The sequence below is a fragment of the Sphaeramia orbicularis genome, chromosome 16, assembly GCF_902148855.1.
Source record: "Sphaeramia orbicularis chromosome 16, fSphaOr1.1, whole genome shotgun sequence".
In the NCBI taxonomy this organism is placed as follows: Eukaryota; Metazoa; Chordata; class Actinopteri; order Kurtiformes; family Apogonidae; genus Sphaeramia; species Sphaeramia orbicularis.
The window spans coordinates 25,376,472-25,403,032 of NC_043972.1; the positions used below are offsets into that span (position 1 = coordinate 25,376,472).

General features: G+C 37.1%; 1 protein-coding gene across 1 annotated transcript in view; it reads right to left on the minus strand.

Moving 5' to 3' along the window:
* Nucleotides 1-6,945: 6,945 nt before the first annotated feature.
* Nucleotides 6,946-26,561, minus strand: part of LOC115436406 (triple functional domain protein) — a 219,124-nt gene continuing 199,508 nt past the window's right edge. Inside the window, 28 exon segments of the mRNA XM_075353522.1 lie at nucleotides 6,946-7,114; nucleotides 7,231-7,369; nucleotides 8,671-8,871; nucleotides 9,150-9,228; nucleotides 12,273-12,394; nucleotides 13,717-13,843; nucleotides 13,846-13,878; nucleotides 14,470-14,499; nucleotides 14,656-14,718; nucleotides 14,721-14,782; nucleotides 14,924-14,999; nucleotides 15,002-15,173; nucleotides 16,959-17,297; nucleotides 17,300-17,513; nucleotides 17,515-17,627; nucleotides 17,630-17,835; nucleotides 19,890-20,067; nucleotides 21,203-21,353; nucleotides 21,355-21,392; nucleotides 22,076-22,091; nucleotides 22,093-22,151; nucleotides 23,446-23,496; nucleotides 23,600-23,692; nucleotides 23,783-23,872; nucleotides 25,063-25,132; nucleotides 25,235-25,338; nucleotides 25,426-25,492; nucleotides 25,667-25,815. Of these exon segments, the coding sequence (XP_075209637.1) occupies nucleotides 7,073-7,114; nucleotides 7,231-7,369; nucleotides 8,671-8,871; nucleotides 9,150-9,228; nucleotides 12,273-12,394; nucleotides 13,717-13,843; nucleotides 13,846-13,878; nucleotides 14,470-14,499; nucleotides 14,656-14,718; nucleotides 14,721-14,782; nucleotides 14,924-14,999; nucleotides 15,002-15,173; nucleotides 16,959-17,297; nucleotides 17,300-17,513; nucleotides 17,515-17,627; nucleotides 17,630-17,835; nucleotides 19,890-20,067; nucleotides 21,203-21,353; nucleotides 21,355-21,392; nucleotides 22,076-22,091; nucleotides 22,093-22,151; nucleotides 23,446-23,496; nucleotides 23,600-23,692; nucleotides 23,783-23,872; nucleotides 25,063-25,132; nucleotides 25,235-25,338; nucleotides 25,426-25,492; nucleotides 25,667-25,815 (3,084 nt within the window). The 3' untranslated portion in view covers nucleotides 6,946-7,072.

Here is a 26,561-nt window from a genome sequence, read left to right on the forward strand (position 1 = left end):
ACAAATTACAAAGAAACAAAGAAGGACAGAAATGACTTGAACCTCTCCCATAACTTTTCTGAGCCATATAAACAGCTTTTTAAGCAATTTACATTCTATAAAGAGAGATGTACTGCAACAAAGAGGTGTTGCAATAGTGACATATTTTGCTGAAGAAGCCACTTTTTCTTCTTCTTTTTAATTTTTTAAAATAAATGTAACCGTTGTGGGCAAAATAAAATTAAACATATGTATCAGTTCCTTTGTTGTGGGGAATATAGAAGGCAGCCAATTCCTTTTAACCCTTTCATGCATACTGGTCCCTACAGTGGACAGTTATTCTCCAGCTCTTCTCTTATATATTCATGGATTTTGTTGTTTTAGTTCCATATCAGCTGACACAGTGGACACTAATGCATCATCCCATAATACATTGTAGTTCATACCATTACTGTAACTTTGCAGATCAGGTTTATCAACCTGATCACATGTGTCACATGTGTTAAATCAATTGCTAATTGTTATTAGACTATAATCAACAGTTTTCTTAATCAAAAAGGATTTTTTTTTTTTTTTGCATATTGTCTACATGAAGTTAGTAATAACTAGTATTAGAGCAGTGGTTCTCAATCGTTTTCTGTCGGGCCCCCCTTTGGAGCACGAAAAATCTCCAAGCCCCTGTCAACCCCAACAACATTGTACCTGTGGTGCAGTTATTACTATTATTGAAAGAAACATCAATATCGTAAGAATACTTTTTGCTTTTCCTTGAATAATTTGTTGTGCAAATTAAAAATAACTTAGATTTTTGATTGAACAATACAAATGAACTCAACAAGACTGCTCCCTGAGACATCATTTTTCCAAATAAAAATAAGAAATGTGTAATTATCATACAACTATGACAAAAAGATCATTTTTTTTATAGAACAACAAACAAATTTTGGTAACAAAGATGAACATTATAACAATATCAGTGGCTGCAGTGAGCCCGTTTACGTTGCACATTTCAGAACATCAAAGTCTGTACAAACTGTGCAAAAACAGAAACAATACACATTTTCTTTTCCCGTCGGTCCTTGTCCATTCTCCAAACCTAAATTCTTTGTCTAGTCTAGTCACAGATCACCATGGCAGTAGATTTGTTTGTCGTACATCCCTAAAATGAGTCCAGGGTGCTCCAACGCTAAAACATTATATCCACCTGCTACATGTTCTAACCTGAAGAAAAAATAAACACCTAGGAATGATCCCATGCCCCCCCTGGCAAGCCTTCACGCCCCCCTGGGGGGGCCCGCCCCACATTTTGAGAAACACTGTATTAGAATATGTTAAAATGTGAGAAAGCATCAGATTAGCTGCATGAAAAATGTTTTTATCTCATAGTTTTCATGTAGTTTATCACTTTCTGATGATGGGTTTTAAATACATGTTTCTTTGCTTCAAAAATTTGGTGTCCTGCTGAGTGGAGATTTTAGTAACTCCATGAAAAATAAGTTCATAAAAAAATTTCAATTGCATTGTTTTTTTCAGGCCTAAAGAGGAATAAAAACACTCAGGAAAAAAATTCAACTAAGGCTCTCATAATTCATGCATGAAAGGGTTAATATTGCTTTAAAGGTGTTTTCAGCCTGAGTCTCCTAGACTTCCACTAAAACAGTAAATCACTCCCACCCAGTGTTCAGTGCTTTACTCAAATAAAGAACAACAACGTGCATCAAAGCGTAAACAGTCTTTCTGTTAACATCTATGGTTAGTTCTATGAAGACATATGAGATGAATGTGAGCAGAGGATTAAAGATGCTGGGAAACTGCGTGTTCTGTGCAGTGACACAAAGGTGTACTGATTCATGTGCAGCAGTGGTGTCTGCAGAACAGCGATAAGATCAGGAACGCCCCCTCTCCTGCTGTTTTTATAGGTTATCACAGCTAAAGATCTTCATCAGAGTAAATACATGCATTGTATTACAGTACATATCTTCTTCTCGTCGATGTTTTACCACCTTAGCTCTCATTGCAGAATTTCCCCTGGTCTGTCTAAATATCATTTTTATTGTCATCACCTTCATACAAGAATAAAAAAAACAATGTTCCCTTATGTGAATGATCTAAAAAAAAAAAAAAAATAGTGTAGGAACAGTTTTCATTTTACTAAAGTTGGTGTTTTTATGACATTATAATTATCTTGTTCAGTCTGAAGTGGCTTTACGATGGATTTTGTGATCTATTTTGGGTTTTTCCCTGCCTTCTACTCATGCCAGGAAACATGGACTGCTGCACCGCCTCGCCTTTCTACCCACAAAGATTCCTGGAAATTATTAAATGAATAATAATAGTTTCTTTCTGATACGGTGAGTTTTGCGCTGTACATTTTCACGTGTGGGTGTGTGTGTGTGTGTGCGCGCGCATAGAAGATTCACAAGCACGTTGTTCATTGTACGTTTAATGGCAAAATAACAGAGGACAAAATAAAATATTTACAACACATAGTAACATGTAAACACAATCTTCTGTACAGAGAAATATACATGCAAAATTAAAAATAAGTCATAAAGTCAATAAGACATTCAAAATGACATTGCTGCAGTCTTGTACTATGTGTATTTAAAATATGACATACAGTAGTTATGAGGTTTACATCCTGGGTCTGAGCAAACTGCCCCACCCTCTCTGTACATCTTTACATCATGAATAGGGTGGGTTTCCCAAAGGCATTTTATTACTTAGATCCTATTTTTCCATATTGTGAGAATTTCATAAACTGGTTTGACGACATGATTTTGGGAAACCCAGACTCACAACAATAAATAAAAAAAAAAAAAAAAAAAAAAGACACAAAAATGAGAGACTTAGACTGTACAGACCAACAAGAGTCACTGAACTCAACATATTATCGACGTCTTTAACATGAACTCAGATCATCAGACAAAAACTCTTACAACCTTCGAATAGAATAGAAACTTTTTTTTTTTTTTTTAGTTTCCCCCGCCTCTTTAGGCTGAGTCGACCAAACTGGCACTTAAAAAGAAAACTTCTTTAACTCAAGACATCAACTCATTCAAATGGAAAATACCTGCAAGAGATCGCTTTCATTTACGCTGATGGATATTTATTTAAAGGTGTGTAATTGAAGTGTTGGTGAAGTGTGTCCTCTGAAACATAAAATGCATTCTCCAATCGTTGAAAAATCTAGGGCGAATGGGCTAAAAAAATGGGACTGTAGTGCAGACTTCTTTCTTTTTTTTTTTTTTTTTGGTTAACATCACCAAACAAATCTGCCTTATGATTTCAAACTGAGATGCTAAAAAGTCTAGCAACATACACCAGTATCTACCTACAAAAGCCAAACAAACTCACACAGCAAACCACTTTGTGCACAGCTTGAAAATAGACAAGTGAAATATTAGTTATTTTTTTAGCAATAAACCACCAAACAATTTCTTATTACAAGAATAAATAAAGCCGGACTGAACCTATGTAAACACTCATACGTCTGGGTTCAGTGTGCTTATAACTTAACAAAAGAAAAAAAAAAAAACATTTAGCAGGAAAAGAAAGCATATTCAACTTTGGTATTGTTACAGAAAATAAAAACAATGACAAAATGAAAGCATAAGTGCCTATATTTCATAGATACACATTTTATACATTATGTCCGAAAACCCGCCTCCTGCATCGGGGTTTGCAGATTTTAATACTGAACTTAATACGTAAGAGTTAACACAATACAGACATCTATTGCAGTACCGGGTACGTACATGCCTTTTTAAGAATACGACTACAACACAAGTCTTCATAAATAGTTGCATAAATGTTAAAGCTGCAACATTGCACATGGGAATTAATGCAAAAATACGAGCGTGTTTCTAGTAGCGGTTTGTTCAGAGTGGAAATCTGACAGCTGAGGGAGTTCTGGTCTCCCTGACTGGCCAAACCGACTGCATGGACTCACTAATACTTAGCAAATGAAATAGGTTTTGTTCATTGGAGACAAATTCTTCAAAATGAGAATGAAAGGCAGGAAGAGTCTATTTACAAATAAGGCGGATGCAAGTAGAAATCTGAGAAGCTTTACCGAATAGCTTTCATTTGCTTTCTCTTAGTGTTAAGAACTGAAATATTTTCACCTTTCAAACTGAAGGAGGGGGCATAAAGATTAGCAAACTATTGCACTGAATGTAACGACAACGTGTTTCCGGAAAAACATGGTTTTGGTCTTCATCTTGTTCTATGGTGAGCGGGCCCTGCTGACGGGCACCGCTCAGTTCACTGGTTTTCGTTCTACGTGTAATAATTAACCTTTGTTTTCCAAAAGGTATGAATAAAGACAGTTCTCTGTTTCCTCACTGTACATGTTACATTTACAAAAAGTAATCTCTCGTTACAAAAAGAAAATCATTTTCTTGTGTTTAACTGAAAGCAGCCTGAATTACGCTTATTATACAGTATTCTATTTTCTCTGTTTAACACTGTCCGAAACACAAGACTTGCTCACACTGGCTTGTTGAGAAAGCTTGGTTTTTCTCCCTGCTAAGTCAAGGTTTGAAATCTCAAACAGATTCCAGCAGTTTGTTTGTTGTGCAGGCATAGTGACAGTATGCCAAAGGTTAAGGAGGATGGGGAGAATCAAAGGGTTTGTTTATCAGCAGAGGTCAGTCAGTCAGCAGCAGCAGGACTTCAGTGGCTTCGTGAGGGAAAAGGGGATCATAGTGGTGATGTTTGCTGGTGGCGATGTTCCTCCCAGTCGATTCTTAATTCAGCTCAACTGAATCAAATTCGCTTTTTTTGGAAGCAGATCCTTCATAACGATAAAAGTGCATGAACTGGCGGCTACATGTCGTCGCTGGAGGAAAGCGTTTCACGTCTGTTTGCTCAGATGTGGTTGAGCAGGCGGCTGTGGAGGAAGCTTTTAATGGAGCCTATAGGTCGAACATCATTCTGGTGTTTCCGCCTCTCGATGAAGGAAATGAGTCTGGAGGTGTCCAGATGTGCGTTGTGATGGTTCTGAGATGGCTGACTTAAAGCGTCTCTGTTAATCACACCTCGACACTGGAGCCAGGGCTCCTGCAGGCAGGCGGCTGCAGAGGGCCGGCGCTCCGCTTCGCTCTGCAGAAGCAAGCACACAAAGTCCCTGGCAGCTGGACTCACACCCTGGAAGTAGTCCTCAGGGAAGCTGAAGTCCAGACGGCAGATGTTCAGACACGTCTCCTCCAAACTCTCATCCAGGAAAGGAGAGGCTCCACTCAGTACAACATAGGTCAGCACCCCTGGAAAATCAGGAGGTCGGTCAGTCGCTTAGTTACTGTATGAGTGAAATACAGCAGTAGAAGAAGAATCATGTCAACTTTGAGACCCAGTAATGTATTTCTGTCCTCTGTAGGGGACAAGTTTCACACCTTTACTCAAAAAACAAAGGACCAAAGGACATTCTATAAAAAAAAATGTATCTGGATAAATTGTTTTTCATTACTCTGTTTCCAATTAAGACAATTATTTAATGTAAAAAAGTCCAAACTTTTACTTTCCTATGTCTCAGGAGGTTAATATAGAGGAACAGTTCTCATTTAATTTATCACAAGCATCCAAAATGAACACACTTGCAACAGTCTGAGGTACAGTAGTGGAAAATGTTTTTGGACACCCTAGAATTTTACACAATCACTATTATCATTGATATTAGCAAGATAACTCAAAAAGTTATGGATTGATTTGGATGAAATTTTCAGGAATGTTGATACTAGCACAACAAACGAATGACTGCTGATTGATCTGCCTTGGTGGAGGTTTGCGCTCTTCAAGTGTTTTTCTAGTTACAATTACAAACAAGTGTTCAGAGAACGTAAATCTCCACCAAGCACGCCGAACGGTGTGCATGTGTGGATCGACTATTTCTTTTTAAATTAAACAGTTTCAAGGTTGTTCCATACAGCAGAAAAAGTTGAAGCTTGGTACCAGTCATGTGTGTGTCAAATTATATTCAATTCCAATCAATATTTTTTGAGTTATAATGAAAAATGTGTCGGAAATGGGATTTTCAATGTTAAATGTAAATGTCCACAGAGTCCACATTCCACAGTGGATGTGGACAATTTTGTGCCAGATACAAGATATTGTTATAAGCTACGGGTGTATCAAATTGGAGGCTAATCAGAGTCGTTTTGAATTTTTTTATGAATTTTTGAAAATTGCTCAATGATGAGAGATAAGAAAATTTGAGATTTTGTGACCTTGCTGTGACCTTGAACTTTGGCCTACTTGGCCTAAAATTTAATGGGTTGGTCCCAGGGCCTAGGCCTATCTGTGGGTACAATTTGGTAAAGATGGTTGGAACAGTTCTCCCGTAAAGTTGCTAACAATCAAACAAACAAACACGCAAACAAACAAACACACAAAGCAAAGTGATCACAATACCTCCCGGTGGAGGTATCACTACTCATGATATTATATTATCATGAAATGTTTGCTGAAAAATCTAAAGTGAAAAAAAAGGATCAAAAATGTGTTTCAAAAGGTGTGGCTGCATCAGACAGACACAAACAAATGCAAATTATCATTATTTTTTAATTATTGTTAACAACAAAAAGTAACTAGCCTAAATTAAATTCTTGACTGTTTTAACATGTCATACCCTTGATGTGTTTCATTATCTTGCTGAAACATCCAGTTTTGACCTTCATGGAACAGTGGACATGCAGAAAGGAGCATATGGGTTTGAAGAATGAATAATAGGAGTGACTCTTAATGTAATGTATCATAGATGCCATATGGAGTGTCCAAAAACTTTTTCCCACCACTGTACATGGTTTTTACTAACCAAGAGGAGGATGGAAAGTACAATATTTGACTCTGAAATGTGTTTGAGGAGAAGAATAAATCTGCATAAAAGTCAACACAAGCACAGTTCCTTAGTAAAGGTTCATTAAAACATCATTATCAGTTCTTTACAGACCTAAGCTCCAGATATCAGACAGCAGCGAGGCGGGCTGACCCAGGACCAGCTCAGGAGCAGAGAACTCAGGGCTCCCCAGGAGAGAGTGGACATACGAGGGAGGAGAGTTCAGCTGAACTGCATCGCCGAAGTCTGCCAGCTTGATCACCGGCTGAGAGGACGCGTGTTCCACCATAATGTTTCAGGCTACAGCAGAAGGATGAGGAATTTTAACACAGGAAACAGTACCACCTTTACCCGCAATAAGACCAAGATCTACTTCAGTAGCTAAATATTTCTCTGGTCTCAGAATCCGTATCTACCTTGACATCGAGGTGTGCGATCCTCCAGCTGTGCAGGTAATGAAGAGCCTCCAGAATATCTCTGAGGTACAGCGCCACCTTCTCCTCCGTCAGGTTACCCCAGCTCACTATGTAGTCCAGGAAACGTCCCTGCTCTGCCCTGAAAACACCAACACACACTTCCAACTTTAAACCTATAACGCCAAACGTATCATATTTGATACATGAGTTTTGAAGCCCTCTACATGATCAGTGTGATATTTTTTTTCTTCAAAAACCTGATGTATACAATTAGACACATGCAATACACAGATAATCCACCAGGGGGGAGGAATTCATTCACCAGAGGCCTTTTCAGTAACACTACAAAACTGTCATTAATGAGGAAGGAAGCAGAACTTTGACAGTTTTGAAAAGGAATTACCAATTTGTTCGATATGTTTGGGTTATATTATGTTTTTGTTTGTTCAAAAATAATAACATTTGAGCATTGAGACCCGATGTATCAAATATGATACAAAATTGAAACTCATACATGAAAATTGATACTTGAAAAGTTTTTCTTTGGATTGTTCAGAAGGACCAATAAAGGCTCCAGTTTCAAAGAACTGGAATTTTCTGTCAGTGATTTAATGGTTCAGGCTTTACAGGGTTAACACCTCAAAAGTAAATAATTGATAGTAGTAATGGCAAATAATTGTGACTGGGACAACCTCTGTTTTGTTTCAATATTTTACAGAAAGGAAATACTGAAATATTTTCACCTTTCAAACTAAAGAAGGGGTGTAAATATTAAACTATTGCACTGAATGTAACAATGTGTTCCAGAAATAGTTTTGGTTTTCATCTTGTTCTATGTTGAGTGAGCCCTGATGACGGGCACCACTCAGTTCAAATTACTCTCACTCTTGCCAAATTACCACTCGGTTACCTGTTTCCTCACTGTACATATTAGATTTACAAAAAGTAATACTTGTTTGGATTAAGAGTGTGGCTGCTACAAAAGTGATTTCAAGCACAAACCTTAAATCAGATCATCTAGCACTGGGAAAATATTATTTATATCTCTGTAATGGAGAGAATCTGCATGAAAGTACATTTGAGGAAATTTGCAAAGCTTAACAAGTATTTACACTTCTTTAAATTTGTCTGTTTCTCATATCAAATGAATAATTTAATTAATATTGAACGAGTTATGTACATGTTGGCTGTTTTATGTCTTGTTTCTGTCACCTGCCTAGAAACTGCAGATGAACAGCAGCTATTTTTATTAATTCTGGCATATTTATATTGGTGAATTTTTTATACAGCAATGTTCATAAATGTGCACGGTCATATTAAATAAACCAATAAATAAAAATAAAATAAATAGAAAACATGTTCTATTTTATGTGCTGTAAACAGCTGAACACATGAACCACTATGTAAGTTCTCAACAGCTGGATTGACTTCTCTACTTACATCTCAAGTACCAATACATAGCTGTTGGCCGTCTCGTAGGTGTCCAGCAGCTTGACCAGGTTGGGATGATCCACAATCTGTAGGACCCGGACCTCCTGCAGAACTTGCTCTCGACGCAGCAGTTTCTTGTTAACATGTTTTGCTGCAACTGTGCGTTTACTGCCTCTCTGGTCACACCGCTTAGTCACCGAGAAACGACCCCTGTGGAGCAAAAAGGGGGTTAGATTGGATAAATACAGAGTGAATCAGCTGGAGGTGGTTTATTGTACATACTTAGAGTAATTAGATCAGTGTATTTAGCAAAGAAGCAAAATAATATGAAAGAATTTACAGTCTCTCCCACATTCGGCTTTCCTTGCAGTGCTACTAATGTCAATCACACTGTCAATTAATTCACTTTGATGTGGTTGTGAATCACAGCACTACAGTCAACAAAATGAAAGATTGAACTAAAAGGGAATTTTGTGAGAACACTGTACCTTCCTAGTTCAGTGATCTCTGTGTAATGGCACTCAAAACCGCTTTTCCAGAGGACGTCACTGCTGTCATCAGGAGTTCCTGGGAAGACATATTGGTACAGGTGAAGGATTCCAGCAGTACTAGAATTGGAGTTCACTCTGGCCTTTGTCAGTGTCATCAAGAAATACATACATTTAAACAATATATGAGATGTGAAAAAATGACAAAAACCTACATACTTTCTACAGACGTTTTTAGCTCATTAGTTTTTACTCTTGCACTTTTTTCTACATCTGGTTTGCTATTGTACGATTAGTCTATTTATCTATTTATTTAGTCTTCCCTCTTTTTTCTCTCTCTTCTTCTCTCCTTTTTCCTTCTTTTACATCTATTCTTATTCTAGGAAATGTTATTGTACTTTTAGAATGTAAGCCCCCTTTTTATGTACTTGGCTGTAACTGTTCAGTCTGACTAAACTTTCCTATATCCATCATGTCAAATGGTTTTCTTCCAGTGTATTAGTACTTATAATCTATGTGATGTTTTATTATATTACTCGTTTGTCCAGGACAACAGATGGAAATGAGCTTTCTGCTAAATCTGGTGCATGCATCTTGTTCTTTGCAACTAATGCTAAAACACACTGTCCTGTAACTAACTAAATAAATAAATACAAATATAAAATACATGGAAACAACCAATACTGTACATTACAGGTGTCAAACATGTGGCCTGGGGGCCAAATCTGGCCCGCCAAGGTTCCATTCCAGGCCCGCGGGGTGAAAGTGCAAAAATGAACCTGAACGGTCAAGGTTGTCAAAATCATTTTGGTTCAGGTTCCACATACAGACCAATGTGATCTACAGTAAAAATAACAACACAATAACCCATAATTAATGACAACTACAAATTGTCTTTGTGAAAAATTATGTGGAAAAAATTTAAGTGAAAAAAATAACATTACACTGTGAAAATATTTACATTTACAAAACTATTCTTTCACAAAAAAAATGCAAATAAATACATAAATATAAACAAAGATGAACAACCCGAAATGTGCAATTTGAACAATACTCTGCCTGTTACTAAATGTTTTGTGCATTTATGGATCTGCTGTGATCTGTAGTTGTGTTAATACTAAGAGATGTAATATTGTAGAAATTGTTCAAATTTTTGTTCCAAATACCAAAATTTTTAACAATATTCTGCCTGTTACCAAATGTTTATGTAAGATTGTGTGTAATGTACATGTATACATAATAAGTCGAGGCATAATATTGTTAAAATTGTACTAATTTTTCAGTTTTTTCAGGTTATTCACATCTTTTTTGTAAATGTAAATATTTTCATAACTTATTTGGGGTGTTGTTTGTACTAGAACAAAAAAAAAACTTGGATTCATCATTATTTATAGGTTAGTGAGTCGTTATTTTACTGGTCTGGCCCCGCTTGAGATCAAATAGAACTAAATATGGTCCCTGAATCAAAATGAGTTTGACACCCGTGCTGTACATCAACATACTGACTGACAAACTGGGTATTTGCAGAAATGGAGAGTATGAATAAGTGAATCCAGATCAATGATACAATAATGTTAGCAGAAAGGCAAGAGACATGTCGAATTAGAGACATGGCTGATGCTGTACTAGGACTAAAAAGTCGGTAATAGAGCTGAGTTATTAAAAAAAAAGAGGATATGTATAATATATAGTGTTGGGCAGCGATTAAATTTTTAATTGCAATTAATCGCATGGATTTCTGCGATTAATCACAATTAATCGCATAGTTATATGAGGGGGGAGGTTGCCAGCATCAGCAGCATGTATTGCCTTTCAGTGATATTTCAGACTGGAAGTACACCAGTGATAAAAATAATTCCACATTGCAGTGCTTCCAAACAACTTTGTCCTTCTCAACCCCACCGTCTGAAGACATTTAAACTGAAAATGTCCATGGAAAGACCACTACTTTTCTCCATGTTTATGTCCACACCAGTTTTTTTCCAGTTGTGAGTGATTGACAGGAGTCTTAAGCCCACTAACAAGTACTAATACTAATAAGCCCAATAATATGTCATGTTCAGTTGTTCAAGCAAGCAAAGAGGGCCCTCTAGTGGTCGGAATAAGTTGCAGTAATGTATGTTTTGTCCTTTTGGTGTACCGTAGTCAGTTCGGACATGAGAAGGAACTAACAGACACGTTTCTTTCAGTCTGTTTGTATGGCCCCAAAAATGTTTGCCTGTGAGTATTTCATATTCAGTTGTTGTAAGAATGAATAGTATAAAATATCTCTGATGTGAACCTTTGTTGCTGGATAAAAAGACGTTGTAATCTTAAGTTAATCTGTAAATGCTAATCGTTAGCGTGTCTATGGATTCTCCATTCAAGTTAGCATTGAGCTAGTGACCTTTTTCCCATTCATTTAAATGTATAATGCCATGTAAATGTACTAAGGCAGTGAACAGAATGACACATATTTTGTTTGTATGTTGCAGTTTTACAGTGAGTCTCAAGTAAAGATTTGGAGAGAAGTTTTCAGCGTCTTTCTTGGTAAACCTGTTGTCTATCTGCTGAGCTAATCGCTACACGCACACAAGCAGGGGCAGAAGAATAGGTGTTATAATAAAATAAAATTTAAAAAATTGTCGGCGTTATTTAATGAATGTGCTAACTCGGTAATAACGCGTTACCTTGCCCAGCCCTAATAATATATGTAATCTCTTTCAAAATCTGTAAAAACTACACATACAGTCATGGCCAAATGGATTCTTTGCATAAATATGATTTATTTGTCCATTGAAATGTATATAATGCTTCTAATTGTTGTTCAGAAATATTCAGGCAGCAAAAATTTGCAAAAACAAAACTTATGTAATTCCTAAAACGTATGATCATGACTGTGTAAAAGAGCAAAGACATTTTACATGTACAAGCATACAACAACTGGCATTTAAAAGAACAGACAGTACATGTAAGTATTTGTCTTGCATATCATTAAAAATATCATAAAAGTAGTGTAAGAGCACCCTAAAACTTAAAAAAAAAAACACATATTGGATATAGTCATTTTCCTCCAATCACCTCCTCTTTAAAGTTGATGTGGAGTTGTACTATCAGCCAATAAGAAGTTCCTTTGGCTCTCACCTGTGACTCGGAGGCTGGCGGAGGAGGTGCCAGATCCTGCTACATTTGTGGCGACACAGGTGTACACGCCACCGTCCTCTACAGACACGCCCATGATGCGCAGTGTCGCCTCTCCTGTTTCACTATAGAAGAAAAAAAACATCAAAACAAGACACAATGTTGTCCGTTTCCTGTATTTACGGACACATCCTCAGCTAAGGTAGACATTACTAGGGGTGTAAGAAAATACCGTTCTACAATAGATCGCGATATTTCATTTCATGATACTATATCGATATTAAAAACTACTGTATCGATATTTTTAGGTTTTTATTCAAATGCAATTATGGCAGAGGTTCATTTTTATTTTTTGTTTTTTGTTTTCATATTATTATTATTATTATTTAACACTGTTTTATTAAATTATGGTTATTTGAAGCATCCTAAAAGCACTTTTTACTGTAGGAGAGTGGCACATATTAGTTCACAGGTGTTAAACATGCGGCCCAGGAGCCAAATCCGGCCCGCCAAAGGGTCCAGTCTGGCCCTTGGGATGAATTTGTGAAATGCAAAAATTACACTAAGATATTAACAATCCTTTTAGTTCAAGTTCCACACTCAGACCAATTCAATCTCCAGTGGGCGGGACTTGTAAAATACTATCATAATAACATATAAATAATGACAACTCCAAATTTTTCTCTTTGTAAATGTAAATATTTTCATGTATTTACACTAAAACAAAGAATAATTTTGCAAAAAAATGTGAATAACCTGAACAAATATGAACAACCTGAAATGTCTAAAGAGAAATAAGTACAATTTTAACAATATTCTGCCTTAAATGTTTTGTATATTTGTAGATCCACTGTGATCTGTAAGTTATAATGTACATGTGTAAATGATAAACTGAGGCAGAATGCTGTTAAAATTACACTTATTTTTTCAGTGTGTTAATGTTATTCACATCTTTTGAAAGGACAGTTTGTAGATGTAAACCTTTTCATAATGTAAAATTACTTTTTTCGCTCTAAAACTCAAAAAAAGTTTGGAGTTCACATTATTTATATATTATTATGTTATTATTTTACTGGTTTGGCCCACTTCAGATCAAATTTAGCTGAATGTGGCCCCTGAACTAAAATGAAGTTCGACACCCCTGTGTTAGTTTCTTTGGAAACTAGGAGACTTAGAAAAAAATTGTGATATAGCATTAGATCCTGTTGTGATCAAATAAAAATGTGTTTAGTATTTGTACATATTTCTGGTGTAATTCAATTCATCCAGGAAATAATCTTTAAAAAAAGAGAAACAAACAATAAATTGCTTTTTTAACAGCATCATGACATATTGTGATATATCGTATCGTGATCCTAGTATTGTGATTTGTATCGTATTGGCAGATTCTTGCCAATACACGGCCTTAGACATTACTGATGCTGATCTTTTGTTTGTGTTGTGTTACCTGTAGGTGATGCTGTAGTGACCGTTGTTGTTCAGAGTGCTGTTGTCCGGTCCACGCCAGGTGACGGTGGCCCGGGGACGACCGCAAACTTTACACCTCAGAGTAACGCTGTCGCCACTCTCGCATTCGCATCAATAACAGGAATGAGGAACTCTGGAGGAGCTGGAGAACCAAGAGTAGAGGATTATTGGACACTGTATACTGAACCCAATCAGTCTGAAATGCTACAAATGTACAAATAGATAGAATACTCATAATACTAATAATAACTAATAATGGTTAATTACTATAACACTGGTCTATAAGTAAAATGCTTTCAGAATAATAGTTAAACTTGACCAAATTTGAGTCTCTAATAAAGAAAAATTAAGTCTAAAGTGCTAGTTGGTTGTAGTTTCTAAGATACATTCTTGGGCCAAAATGTGAAATTCTGAGAATTAATGAGAGAATAGATTATATCCAAATGGAATGGTTTGTCTCAGAGCTACTGGATCTACCTGAAAACAGTTTGTGCACATTATATACATTCACTTTTCAGGTTCTTTCTAGTGGAACATTTATAAATCCATTCTATTAATGTACATAAACCAACATATATGTATAATAACACCACCATCCCTGAATTGAAAACATGAGCTAACCAGCACTTTTGTCATTTTTTTTCTGATTTATCTTATTAAAGTATGTAAGATTTTGCACATTTAATGTCTGAAGCAGATATTTTCAGCAAAGTAATCACTCTTGTGTACATACCATCATAAATGAAGTTGGGATTTAGCAGCTGGAAAACAGGGGAAATCAATAGGCAGCATTAGTTTTTTGCATAAATGAACGTAACATGATAAAATTTGTATGTCTTACTGACTTAATATCTGTATGTAGCAATTATTGGTTATTCATCTCATTTTATATTAATCAGATGTGTTATTTTTTTGTACCTGACAGAGACTTTGTTAGCCAGGCTGTCCTGAGACTTACGATAGCCATTCTCCATCTTCTGCCCTCCTTATCTTTTTTCTCAGATTTTCGGCGGATGCGTAGTGCTGTGTGCCATGACAATGATTTTCTAAACCAAATATGAGCAAAACAGAGAAGTTTTCAGTTTTCATTCCCTTTTTGCATAATTTCCATCAACACCCCATGCGTGTCATGAAATCAGTTCTGCAAGTTCTAGTTCAGTAACCGCTGAAATGTCACTTAAACTTACTTGATGGTTCCTTCGGGGAGGTCGGGGGTGTTGGAGGATGAGGTGTGTCCTAATACGTAGCCAGGTATCCAGCCTCTGCAGCGGGGCAGTGCTCATTGGCTGCACGATACACCAGAAACATGTTCTGCTGGTTGCTGGCTAGCATTTGGACGACCTCACCCTGCACCACACTGATCTCATCTTCCTTTACTGCCACATAGTCCTGGGTCACCAACATGGTGGACACACTGCTGCTGCTACTGCTTTCACTCTGTAGAGAAGAACAATGGAAGGATTACGACTTTAAACATACAACACTGCTGAAATAAACACAATGGAAGACTGTACATGTGCAAAAATTGCCTCAACACGTACATCGGCTAAAAATTTACTTAGGGGGTCAAATGAGTGGCCATTTTTGTCAAAAAAAAAGTTGTAAGAAATGCATAGAACTGTGTTGAAATAATGCTAATACATTTGTGCACAGACTACTGATATATTTGACAGTGGAAGCTATATTTTCAGAAATATTGGATTTGGAATAGCACGTGTATGTGAAAACTTTTGCTGGTGGACGGACGTGACTTACCCATGATGATCTGGTCAGTACCAGTACTTTATTAGGAATAAACTTATATACTTACTATTGCTAATTCTCCTCTTATTCATAAATGTTAGTATTGTGGATCTAAAACAATAACAGCTGACACAAAAACACAAAATGTGGCCAGTGGACGGAATGTGACATGGTTGTTACAGATCCCATCATACTGATGCTCGGCAGCCATGTCACCGTTTCCACAAATGATCCCTGTGCAAAAACTAGGATCAGAATTATTTATTGTATAGTTTATCATCATACTAAGAGTAAATAACAATATAGAATTATTTCTTTATAAAAATGCTTATTAGAAAACTGTTGATTTAAAAGTGACGTGTGACATTCTTAATGTATGTATTGGCGTAACATAAGCAGGATGGATCAGCACCATACTCCATATTGAACCTGTAAAATAAAACGTGAATGTAGTATAGAATCTTGTAAGAAAACTGGGGAATCTAAAAGAATAGAATATTTGTTTTCAGGTAAATTCAGTTCCAATATAACTTGGCCATTTGTGACATGAAAATATAGCATTAATTGTGATGAAATTGGACATTTTTGAGCTGAAAACATAGTTCATATGACCATCAACATGTTGAACAGAACTGAAATCCTGTAAATTTGCATAACTTGCATTACCAACACAAAGTTCCTTTGGGGATTCACCTTATATTCATTTCTTATGCACAAAGACATAAATAAGACCTCTAAGCAAATTTTAGCCGACATAAATATATATTTCTGAAAAAGGTTAAAATTATTAACTGACACACAAAAATTACCTTATTAATAACTAGTAAACATAATTCATGCATTGTTGTTATATAAAAGTGATTGAAAAGTCAACATGTAAGACAGAAGTTACATTTTGAGAAGTTATGAAGCAGAAGTTGTTGTACAAATGTTAGAAAGATATGAAATAAGGAACTGTGCTTCTAGTAATAAAGAAATATCTATAGATAGAAGACAGAAGAAGGCAGTTAGGATTGAAGTTGAAGCAGCTAATACAGATTCAGAAGAAAAAGGACAAAGGTGGTTAATGTGAAAAAGCTCCTTATACTGTACATGATTAATTAGAGATCCTTGATTGAAAAGAATTCTGTTGGAGACTGAATGAAAAAGATCAGGAAGATTTTTTCAAAGTGGCGCGGTGTCTGTTAGTGTCCATTAGCTGCCAGTTTGAGAAGCTGAAGAGAGTCTTAGAAAGCAGATCAAAACAGTCGCTCTATGAGTCAGATCCACACAGTAGTACATTTCTGAGAGAGCCAAAACATTCTCTCTCACACACACCGGTGGTTATGTTAGTTAGTGCACCCTGATAGCTGTTAATCTTCAGTTTTCGTCGAGCGTACAAAACAAGCCATTCTCAGAGCCAGTCGGTGAAGGTGGAGTTAGTGACTAGCGAGTAGCTTTAGGCCTCACTCACGCCTCGGTGTCAACCTGGCATCTTACCCCGTTGCTCTGGGTGGACTGTATGGACTGCTCGCTGGTGGAGGAGCAGGTACTCATGCGGTCTATGTCCTTACTGTGGGTGGAGTGGCGATGGTGCGAAGGTGTCCCGTGGCTTCCTCCACCTCTGCCCAAAGAATCCCCTCCGCCTCCACCACCGTCGTTTGGGTAGGAGAAGGAACCAGGCCGGCTGGCGGGAGAGGGAGGCATGGCAGGGACCATAGCCCAGAAAGTGTTGCTTTTATGGGCTGGACTAGCAGGAATAAGCGCTTCCTTTCCTCCAGGAGACTGAGGTGAGATCATAGGGGAGACGGTCCCCACCCGAGGGCTTTTAAGGGGCAAACGAGAGGAGCGATGGGTATCTGCGGTTTACTGCGTTTCGTCATTAGCCTCCTAGAACCTGACGAAAAGTCCGTTCTGTGTGTACCTGACAGTCGGTTACTGTTGTTACTGTTAGTTCCATGAGGATTATCCAGCATCCTCATTTTGTGGACATCTGAGCCCACCAGTCTCCGTTGACGGTGGTGTCTGCGAAGGGGTTAGAGGGAGGAAGGGGACTGGCAGGGGGGGCGGCCACATACCTGCTGATCTGTCGGGCCCTTCTGGACCCGGAGGGTGGTGGTGGTGGACGGGCTGAGGGAGGCGCGACGATGGCTGAGTGATGGCGGCGGGAGGGTCTGGAGCGAGGGCCCGCAGAGGGGAGGAAGAGTGCCCCCTGATACTCCTGAGCCACCACCGCCGCCTCCACACACACGGAGGTACTGTGGCACTGCTGCCCCCCGGAAGGCCCCCAGTACTGCTGCTGCGCTACTGCTGGGGGGAGCGCCCGGCCCTCCACCACCCACATGGTTCCTCTGGTACTCTATGGGGGATGTCAGAGCTGTAGGAGAGGGTGAAGAGCGTGATTTCTCCACTCATATCAAAACAGGAAATACCTCAGTTCAACTTTTTTACTTTTTCTGTCCTCATTTGGACCATATTTATAATGGGCTTGTTTGGTACAAGCCTCAGCACAGCCTAGATAGTACCAAACAGAGTATCTCACCACAGTTTAACCCTTTAAAACTGCCATTATAACAGGCTGCCTACTGTAGGTGTCTTCCATGTTTTCTGTGCAATAAAAGTGTCAGAAAATGTCTTTTTTGCCAATTGTTTTGCACCTTGTTTTCAGAAAGAACTTAATTTTCAATATTTGGCCATTAATTATCATTATTATAAAAAATACATGCTTTTAAAACAGTGTGTTTTAGTAAAAAAGAAAAAAAACAGACTTGACGTTTTTTAACACCTGAGATTAAAAAATAAACTTTCAACTATTTACATCTGCTCAAACATGCTTTTTGGCTCTTGAACATTCTGTATCCATATTATGGCTTCATATGTTCTTCATATAAGCTTCATATACCAATGAACCTGGGGGGACAGAGCTTTTTCTATTGCTGCTCCAAACCCTCGGAAACTCCCTCCCACTTATCATCCGACACTGCCCGGACCTCAACACCTTTTAAATCCTTTTTCAAAGCTAATTTATTTAAGATTGCTTTTAATGTTTTAATTTTAATGTTTAATTGTTTTATATTCATATACCTGCCTTCTTCACCTGCTTTTTTATCTGTTTTAATGTGCTCGGTTTCTGTTTTTTTATCTGCTGTATGTAAAGTGTCTTTGAGTGACAAGCGCTATACACATAAATGTATTATTATTATATTTTTTGTTATTTCCAGGTGTTTTTTAGCCTGTGTGGAAGTCTCTGAAACAGTTCCTTGTAATCCCACACTGCTGTAAAGTGTTATATAGTGTCAGAAAGCTAAGGATCCTAGCTTTACGATGCCGTTTGAATTTTGTGGATAGCGCAAACAGTTCAGGAGTTACAATAATTTGAATGCTGTAACGTGCACAATGCAGCACCGGAGAGATTGCCGTTGTTTAAAGGGCTACTTTAAATCAAAGTTCCCACATGAACATATTAAGAGGTCGGTTGGAAGTTGTTTAGTCTCCGCCTCAGAGTTAGTACAACCTATGACCAGCGAATCTCATGGCCAATGCAAACAAGAAGCCGGAGCTTGAAGACCCTCCCTGGTAATTAAGGTCTCCTGTCTGGGAACGATTTTGTTTCCCAGTGACAAGTGTATAAAATGAAAGCCGCGTGCCAACATTGTTCGCGGTGATCGAGTTATGTTTTACATTTTTTCCCCAATATGTCAAACTTAATCACATAATTAATTCAAAATGGAATGTGGATGTGAATAGATCAGTTGCAACAGACGGGGGAAAAATGCTGTGCAAACACTGTCCCTTTGTTATTTAAACAGCCTTTTAAGCAGTTCAGACTGAGCCAAAAACAATAACAAACATGAACAGGCCTACAACTCATATATTGCTTCATTTATCTGAGAAACTTTAATTACAAGGAATTTATTAGTGTTAGTTTGCTGCAGAATTCTGTTTAGTTTATTTAAAAATCTATAAAGTGTTGATGTTCACTAAAGTAATGACAGCCCTGAAAATAAAACAAAACATGTGAAGTATGTCCAGAATTTAGAGCTGCAACCGATTAATCGACTCAAAGTGATCCAAAAAAATCATTCAACCACAATTCTCCTGAATCAAAGCTTTGTTTCCTTAATTTCTCTGCTATTAAACATTGGTTCCACTGTTGTGTTTCACACGGACGCTTATTGTGACGCACAAAAAAGCTTTAATTCAGGAAAACTGCAATAGAATATCTCCCTTCAATCAATTCGAGTCGACTAATCGAATCGGGACTTTTTGCATTGACTTCAAGTACCTAGTCGATTAATCGGTTGCAGCTCTATCCAGAATCATAATCTAATTTTCTAATTGTCTAAGATCTAACTGAGAAGGGCAGGTTTCTGATGTTTGGACATCATGAGTTGAACATCTCTTTGTACAAACTTGTAGTAAATCACCTACCATTGAGGAAATTGCGCTGGTTCTCCAGAATCTGGCTGACCTGGTGGACCCAGATCTGTCCGACCCCGGGGCTTGTAGAATGGAGGGTGTACCTCTCGATGTTACCGCTAGATGATCTGGAGGTCAGTGTGAACTTGCAGGGGTCATCTGTGTTTTCCTCTAGACCCAACCAGCTCACCTTAAGAAAAAGGAAGCGAGGGGGAGAAAATAGGAGTTAGCATTAGATTTGCGATGTGTACAGGGTTATTCAAAAAGAATGAAGCGATTTCATGACGCATTGGTTCAGTTCTCAAGCATCGTCATGGAATGAGTCAGTAGTCGCTTTTCCATTGGACATCTGCGCAAAAACTTTACTGATATTTAGTAAATGTTGAAAAAACAGTAGTGCGTAATGTCGGTTTTTCCATTAAATCACAAATGCGAGGATTTGTTCATTTATTATCGTGAGATGACACGAGAAGTCATTCCATAAACATGGTGACGAACGTAAATATGGTGTTGATTTACAGATATATTCATTATTATTATATATTACCCCTCTATCTCGTACTAAATTAAAAAATGATTGGGTTTCCTGCTGTGTCCACACATACCGACACATGTTTCTTCTTCTTCGCTTGTTATAATGTCCGTCAACATCCGTTTTTTTTAATTCACCTGACTCTAGTTGTGAAAAAAGGTCTTTCCATTGCAGTTTTGCGTGATATACCATTTGCGCTACGCCTGAAAAACCACCTCTTGCCAGCTCAAAAACTTTTAATCGAAAAATGAGATTTGGCGAAATTGTTGTTTTTCCATTAGGTAAATTTTTATGTGCAAGTTATATTTGCACAATTTGAGAAAAGCAACTTGTGACCATTTGAAAGAGGAGTTTTCTAAGTTTTGTTTTTTTTTTTTTTTTATGAAAAAGTGCACCAGCGATGGATTGGTCGGAAGGGGGCCCAAGACCTTGCTCTTTGTGCTTGGAGATCCCCAAACCTCACCGTGTAAAAGATCGCGCTTATGTTCCATTGCTACCCACTGACCTTAAACATCAAATAACAACAGCGATCAACTCAGTGGATCGTGATATGCTGATACGCATCTGGGAGGAATTCTCTTTTTGCATTGATGTTGTTCGTGCTACAAGTGGGGGCCACATTGAACAGTTGTAAGACAGGAAATAAAAGTTGAGTGTGAGTAGAATATTCATGACTTTGCTGGAGTTTTCTATGACTTTTCCTTATTAAATATTGTGTAATAAAATCGGTTGATTCTTTTTCCAGTTTCTTGTAATGGCCATTTCCTGATGTTTTGGTTGCCACTGCACTCACCTTGATGCTGTTTTTGAAGAGGTAGCCAGGAGTAGAAAAGCCCTTCTTTTTGTCCAGGGGCTCGCTGAAGATGACAATTTGCTCAAACAGGAAGACCCTCCTCTCTTTCATTCTGGACAGAAGTCCTCCATCCTGGTCTGAACCATGAATGGTCTTGGAGGAGTAATCTGCCCTGTGCGACAATTTTACCCTAAACAGAACAGAAGGCAGTAAATAACACGTTTGTAGAGAAGCAGAGAGGAAACCACTTCTTTATTTTTGTATGAGGTGACAATTGAAAGAGGCCAACAAACTGACATGTGTTAGGTAGAACACATACTTTGTCTTTTTTTTTTTACTCTACTTTTCTTTTAATGTAACTTATGTTTAGCATTTATACTCTGTATTTATTGCTGCTGTGGTTGAGACTGTTTCTGTAGAGCGGTGACCATATTTTGAATTTCCTCTTGGGGATTAATAAAGTAAATCTATCTATCTATCTATCTATCTATCTATCTATCTATCTATCTATCTATCTATCTATCTATCTATCTATCTATCTATCTATCTATCTATCTATCTATCTATCTATCTATCTATCTATCTATCTATCTATCTATCTATCTATCTATCTATCTATCTATCTATCTATCTATCTATCTATCTATCTATCTATCATCTACCTACCTACCCACCCATTCATCCATCCATCTGCCTATCTATAACATTAACAGCAGTAAAAACAACCGATTAAACCAGCAGTAAAAACAACCGACAGGTAGCTATGATAAATGAGTGTACACTGCCACACAGTGACACATCATGGTATTTGACTCAATCATCATCCTCATTTGCAAAAAACACACCAAGTTTTGACACATAAAGCAGACTTACATCGAAGCCTTGAAGACCCCAACATTCATCAGTCATTGCAGCGCTTGGGGACCACACACATCACCTCCACAGCTTTCTACAGTGGACCGTAAAAAGCTGAACACACTTTAGAGGCTGGTATTTGAATCCATTTCCAAAGAAAACTATTAATGATTCTTCAAGTATTTGAGGCTGGGGCTCATGTAGCCTTAACCCTTAAAGACCCAACATTATTATGAATTTTTTTTGTCTTCTCAAGTGTATTACCATTTATTCATATTTTATCCTCTGCATTTACATTTTTCAGTGAAAATCGATGTTTTACGTTATTTAATTTACTCATCATGTAGATGTTCATAAAGTCAAAGTAAATTCAAAGGTTATCACATGAAATCATTAAAAAAAGTTAGAAAAAGTGAGTTTTTCACCAAACTATTAGATAAATGAACATAAAGACTGTCATTTATAGGCGTGTGTATTGGCAATAATCTGGCGATACGATGAAACTCACAATACTAAGACTGATACGATATATCGCAATATATCACGATACTCTTAACAAGGCAGTATTTTTTTGTGATTTTGTGTCTTTTTTAAAATGATTGTTTCCTGTAAAAATTTAAATACACCAGAAATACGCACAAACACTAAACACACTTTATTTGATCAGAACAGGATCTAATGCTATATCAGAAAATGTTCCTCGGTAAAAAACTTAAAACTTCAATTATGTTTTAAAGATATTACAGTTTAAGATCCTGCTTAAATGTTCATATTCTATAGTTGTGAAAATAACGCATAGAGTTCAGTCCCTGAATCATCCAACATCATAATATTATTTTTGTGTAATCCAACAAAGGAACTAACATCTGCCTCTTTCAGACAGTAAAACGTGCTTTAGGAGGCTTGAAATGCTGTTATTTAACAAAACAGTGTTACATAATCAAAAAATATACACAAAAAGAAAAACAAAAAACAAAAATTAACCCTTGCCAGTATGCATTTGAATAAATACCCCAAAATATCGATACAGTACTTTTAATATCGATAGTATCATGAAATTAAATATTGCGATATACTGTGAAACCAATATTTTCTTAGACCCCTAGTCATTTATCAAACGACATTAGTTGAATAAATGATGCATTAGATGACTGTGTTTCCATGTTCACTACAGAGCCTCTGAATGTCCAAATGGGTCATATGTGATGACCAAGAAAAGCTGAGAACTGCATTTTATCTGAATTATTTACATATATTAACAGTATTAGTGAATCAACAGTTATTAAATATTTTAGATCAGTAGATGCCTTTGGTCGGCAGTGGATGTTTGAGTCTTTATGGGTTAAGATAATAATAATAAAATAAATAAATTGTAGTAGAAGTCTTACCTCCAGCTCTGTTGTGTCAGCTCCAGCCTTCTTAGAAACTTTGAGTAGATCCTACAAAACAGAAAGTTTATATTACATTGATTGACATGTGCAATTTAGACAGTATTTTGTCTTCATCTGAAACTGCCTGACAGTAGGATATGCTGTAGATTACCTTCAGTAGGAGCTGGTATTTCATAATACGTTGGATAGGTTTGATGAGCAGGTCAGTGATCTGTAATCTGTGGCCCAATCGCTGTTTAAGGTCCTGATGAAAAACACAGTAATATTATATCTAAGAAAACGCAGATGAAGCAGAGCATATACAATTAATTAAATACATTAATAACTGTCTTACCTCGAAGTAAGTGTCAATGTACTCCGAGACAATGTGCTCAGATTTAGGTTTGTTCTGACAATACACAATGTACATGTGTAGCCTCCGCTCCTGCAGTTGGAACAAAAATAGAAAACACAAGTAGGCTTTAGTACTGAGCAGAAAGAGGACTAGGGTTTTTTGCTTTAATACAGGGGTGTCAAACATATGGCTCACAGGCCCACCACAGGGTCCAATCTGGCCATGGGATGAATTTGTAGAGCGCAAAAATTACACTGAAGATATTAAAAATCAAGGGTGAGTTCAGGGGCCACATAAAGCCCAATATGTGAGTAAAATAACAGCATAATAACCTATGAATAATGACGTGTCCAAATTTTCCTATTGGTTAAAGGTGAAAAAGTAAAATTTTACAAAAATGTCTTTCACAATAAAATGTCAATAAACCCAACAAATATGATCAACCTGACATGTCTTACGAAAAATAAGTACATTTTTTAAAAAACTTTAATTATAGAACTTTTCAACATTGATAGAACTATAACATTTTTAATTTCAAGTAATGTATTCATGATGCAGAGATTGATACTGGACATGATAAACAAACAGAACCCAAGGAAAAAAGAAAAGAAAAGCCAATACAAACAAGACATGCATAAAGACAAATAAGTGCAATTTTAACAATATAATGCCTTTTACTAATAAGATAAGACATAATATTGTTGAAATTGCACTTACTTTTCTTAGCAAAATTCAGGTTGCACATACTTGGAGTGGTCATTCATTCATAATATAAATTTAGCTTTTTTCCACATTAAAACAAAGAGAAAATTAGTTACATTTTATGGAGCAGATCACTTATAATCTGAGGCTACAAAAGGATGTAGGAGAAGGATATTGGAAAAAGTGGATGTTCTTCTAAGGTCAATAAGTTCAGAAATGCTACCTGCTTAAAAGTGTAACTTCAACACATTTACACTGTGTGAGAATGCATATTTATTTATGCATTCATTTATTATTTTTTTCTATGTAAGTTGTGACTCCCTCATCCTGCTGCTTGTGTTATGTATGTTTAACCATGTTTTGAGTAAAATAAGAAAAATAAAGTACAACAAAAAAAAAGACAAAAATGTTGAGTTATTATTTATAGATTATATTATTCTACTGGTGGCTTGAGATCACACTGGGCTGTATGTGGCCCCTAAACTAAAATGAGGTTTGACGCCCCTGCTTTAATATCAAATTAAGTGCACTTTATTCAGTACAATTTGCTGCACATATACCACAAAATAAAACCCAACCTGTTTGACAAATAAAGGAGCCAGCCTGTCAGGATCCTCCAAACACTTCTCCAGCTCTCCCAGGAAAAAACTGTGGAATAAACATGATAAAATCAAATAGGTAAATAGTACTCATTCATTCAAGTTTTATAATACATGTTAACGCTGAGATGATATTAAAAATTCATTGTACTCTTTGTGCCAGTCGTAGATCTGATGGATGTTTCCGAAAACAATCTTGTCTTTTCCTCTCATGTCATCTGGAACCCCTTCCTCTTTCATCCTGCTCATATAGCCCTGAGGAGAGGAAAGTTCACTTCTTATTGTAACGTATGACAATCACCAAACAAACGCTGTCTATGAAAACTGATCTATTTTTTTTACCTCCACAACTGATCCCAGATCTCTAACATAGTCTCTCTCAGTCTCCACCAGCTCCAGTAGCACATAACTACCAGACAGAAAACAGAAATTGTCAGTGCGTTATATAAATCCAATGCACTCAGCCGTGGATGAACATCAGAAATGTTCCATATAAGCACACAAATGAAGGCAATCATGATTAAGGGAATTCGAGCGGCGTTTGTTTATCAAAACACTAACAAGACACAGGTTTATAACTCACTGTCTTCTCTTGAGGAAGCCAGACTTGCGCTCTTCCACCTCGTCGATGGGTGAGGAGGAGGAGAGGAGGGAGTTGTCAGAGGGGTTGAGGGATGGAGAGCTGCTGTCACCCTGTTCCACTGAAAGAGAACTGGGACGGTCCTCCAGTGACTGAGGAGGGGGAGAGGACAGAGGGAGGGGGCACAGAAGGGAAACATAGAGGGGTGGAGAAAAGTACTGTGAAATAACTGGAAGTATACAGTGAGAATACAGTCGTGGAAAAAAATATTAGACCATAAAAGTCAACAAAAACAATGGTTATGCAATCAAGTACTAACTCCTGTGTGGATCATGTGGACTAAAACAGACAGAAAAGAAACATGGAATGCCTAAAAGCACTGTTTTTGTCAGTACAATGCATAGATATTGATGTAAGAACTGAAGTGATTTTGGTTATTATCAAAGAACATGGAAAATGGATAGATATCAGCTCTGAAATTAAACTATTATGAGCTATTTTTGTTGTTATCATTAGATTTGTCCAACAAATGTACCTTTAGTTGTGCCAGGCATTAAAATGAACAAGAAATTGAAGAAAACACGGGTGGTTTAATAATTTTTTCCCTGACTGTAGTTGGATCTGAGGTATTTATACGATAATCGAAAAACCCTGGTTTAGACATTTCCATCCATTACTCGGATAACTTTCGGAGTATGCGCATTTGCAGTGATAGTAAACTAAAACTTCCTGTCTTCTGTTTCTTCTTTTTTTGTTTTTTACACATTTGCAGATGTGAAGAACTAAATAAATCAGATTGGAATGTCTAAAAGCACATTTTTTTGACAGGGACAATGCCATAGACATTGATGTAGAAGAACTTAAGTGATTTTGGTGTACTATGAGGAAACCTGGAAAC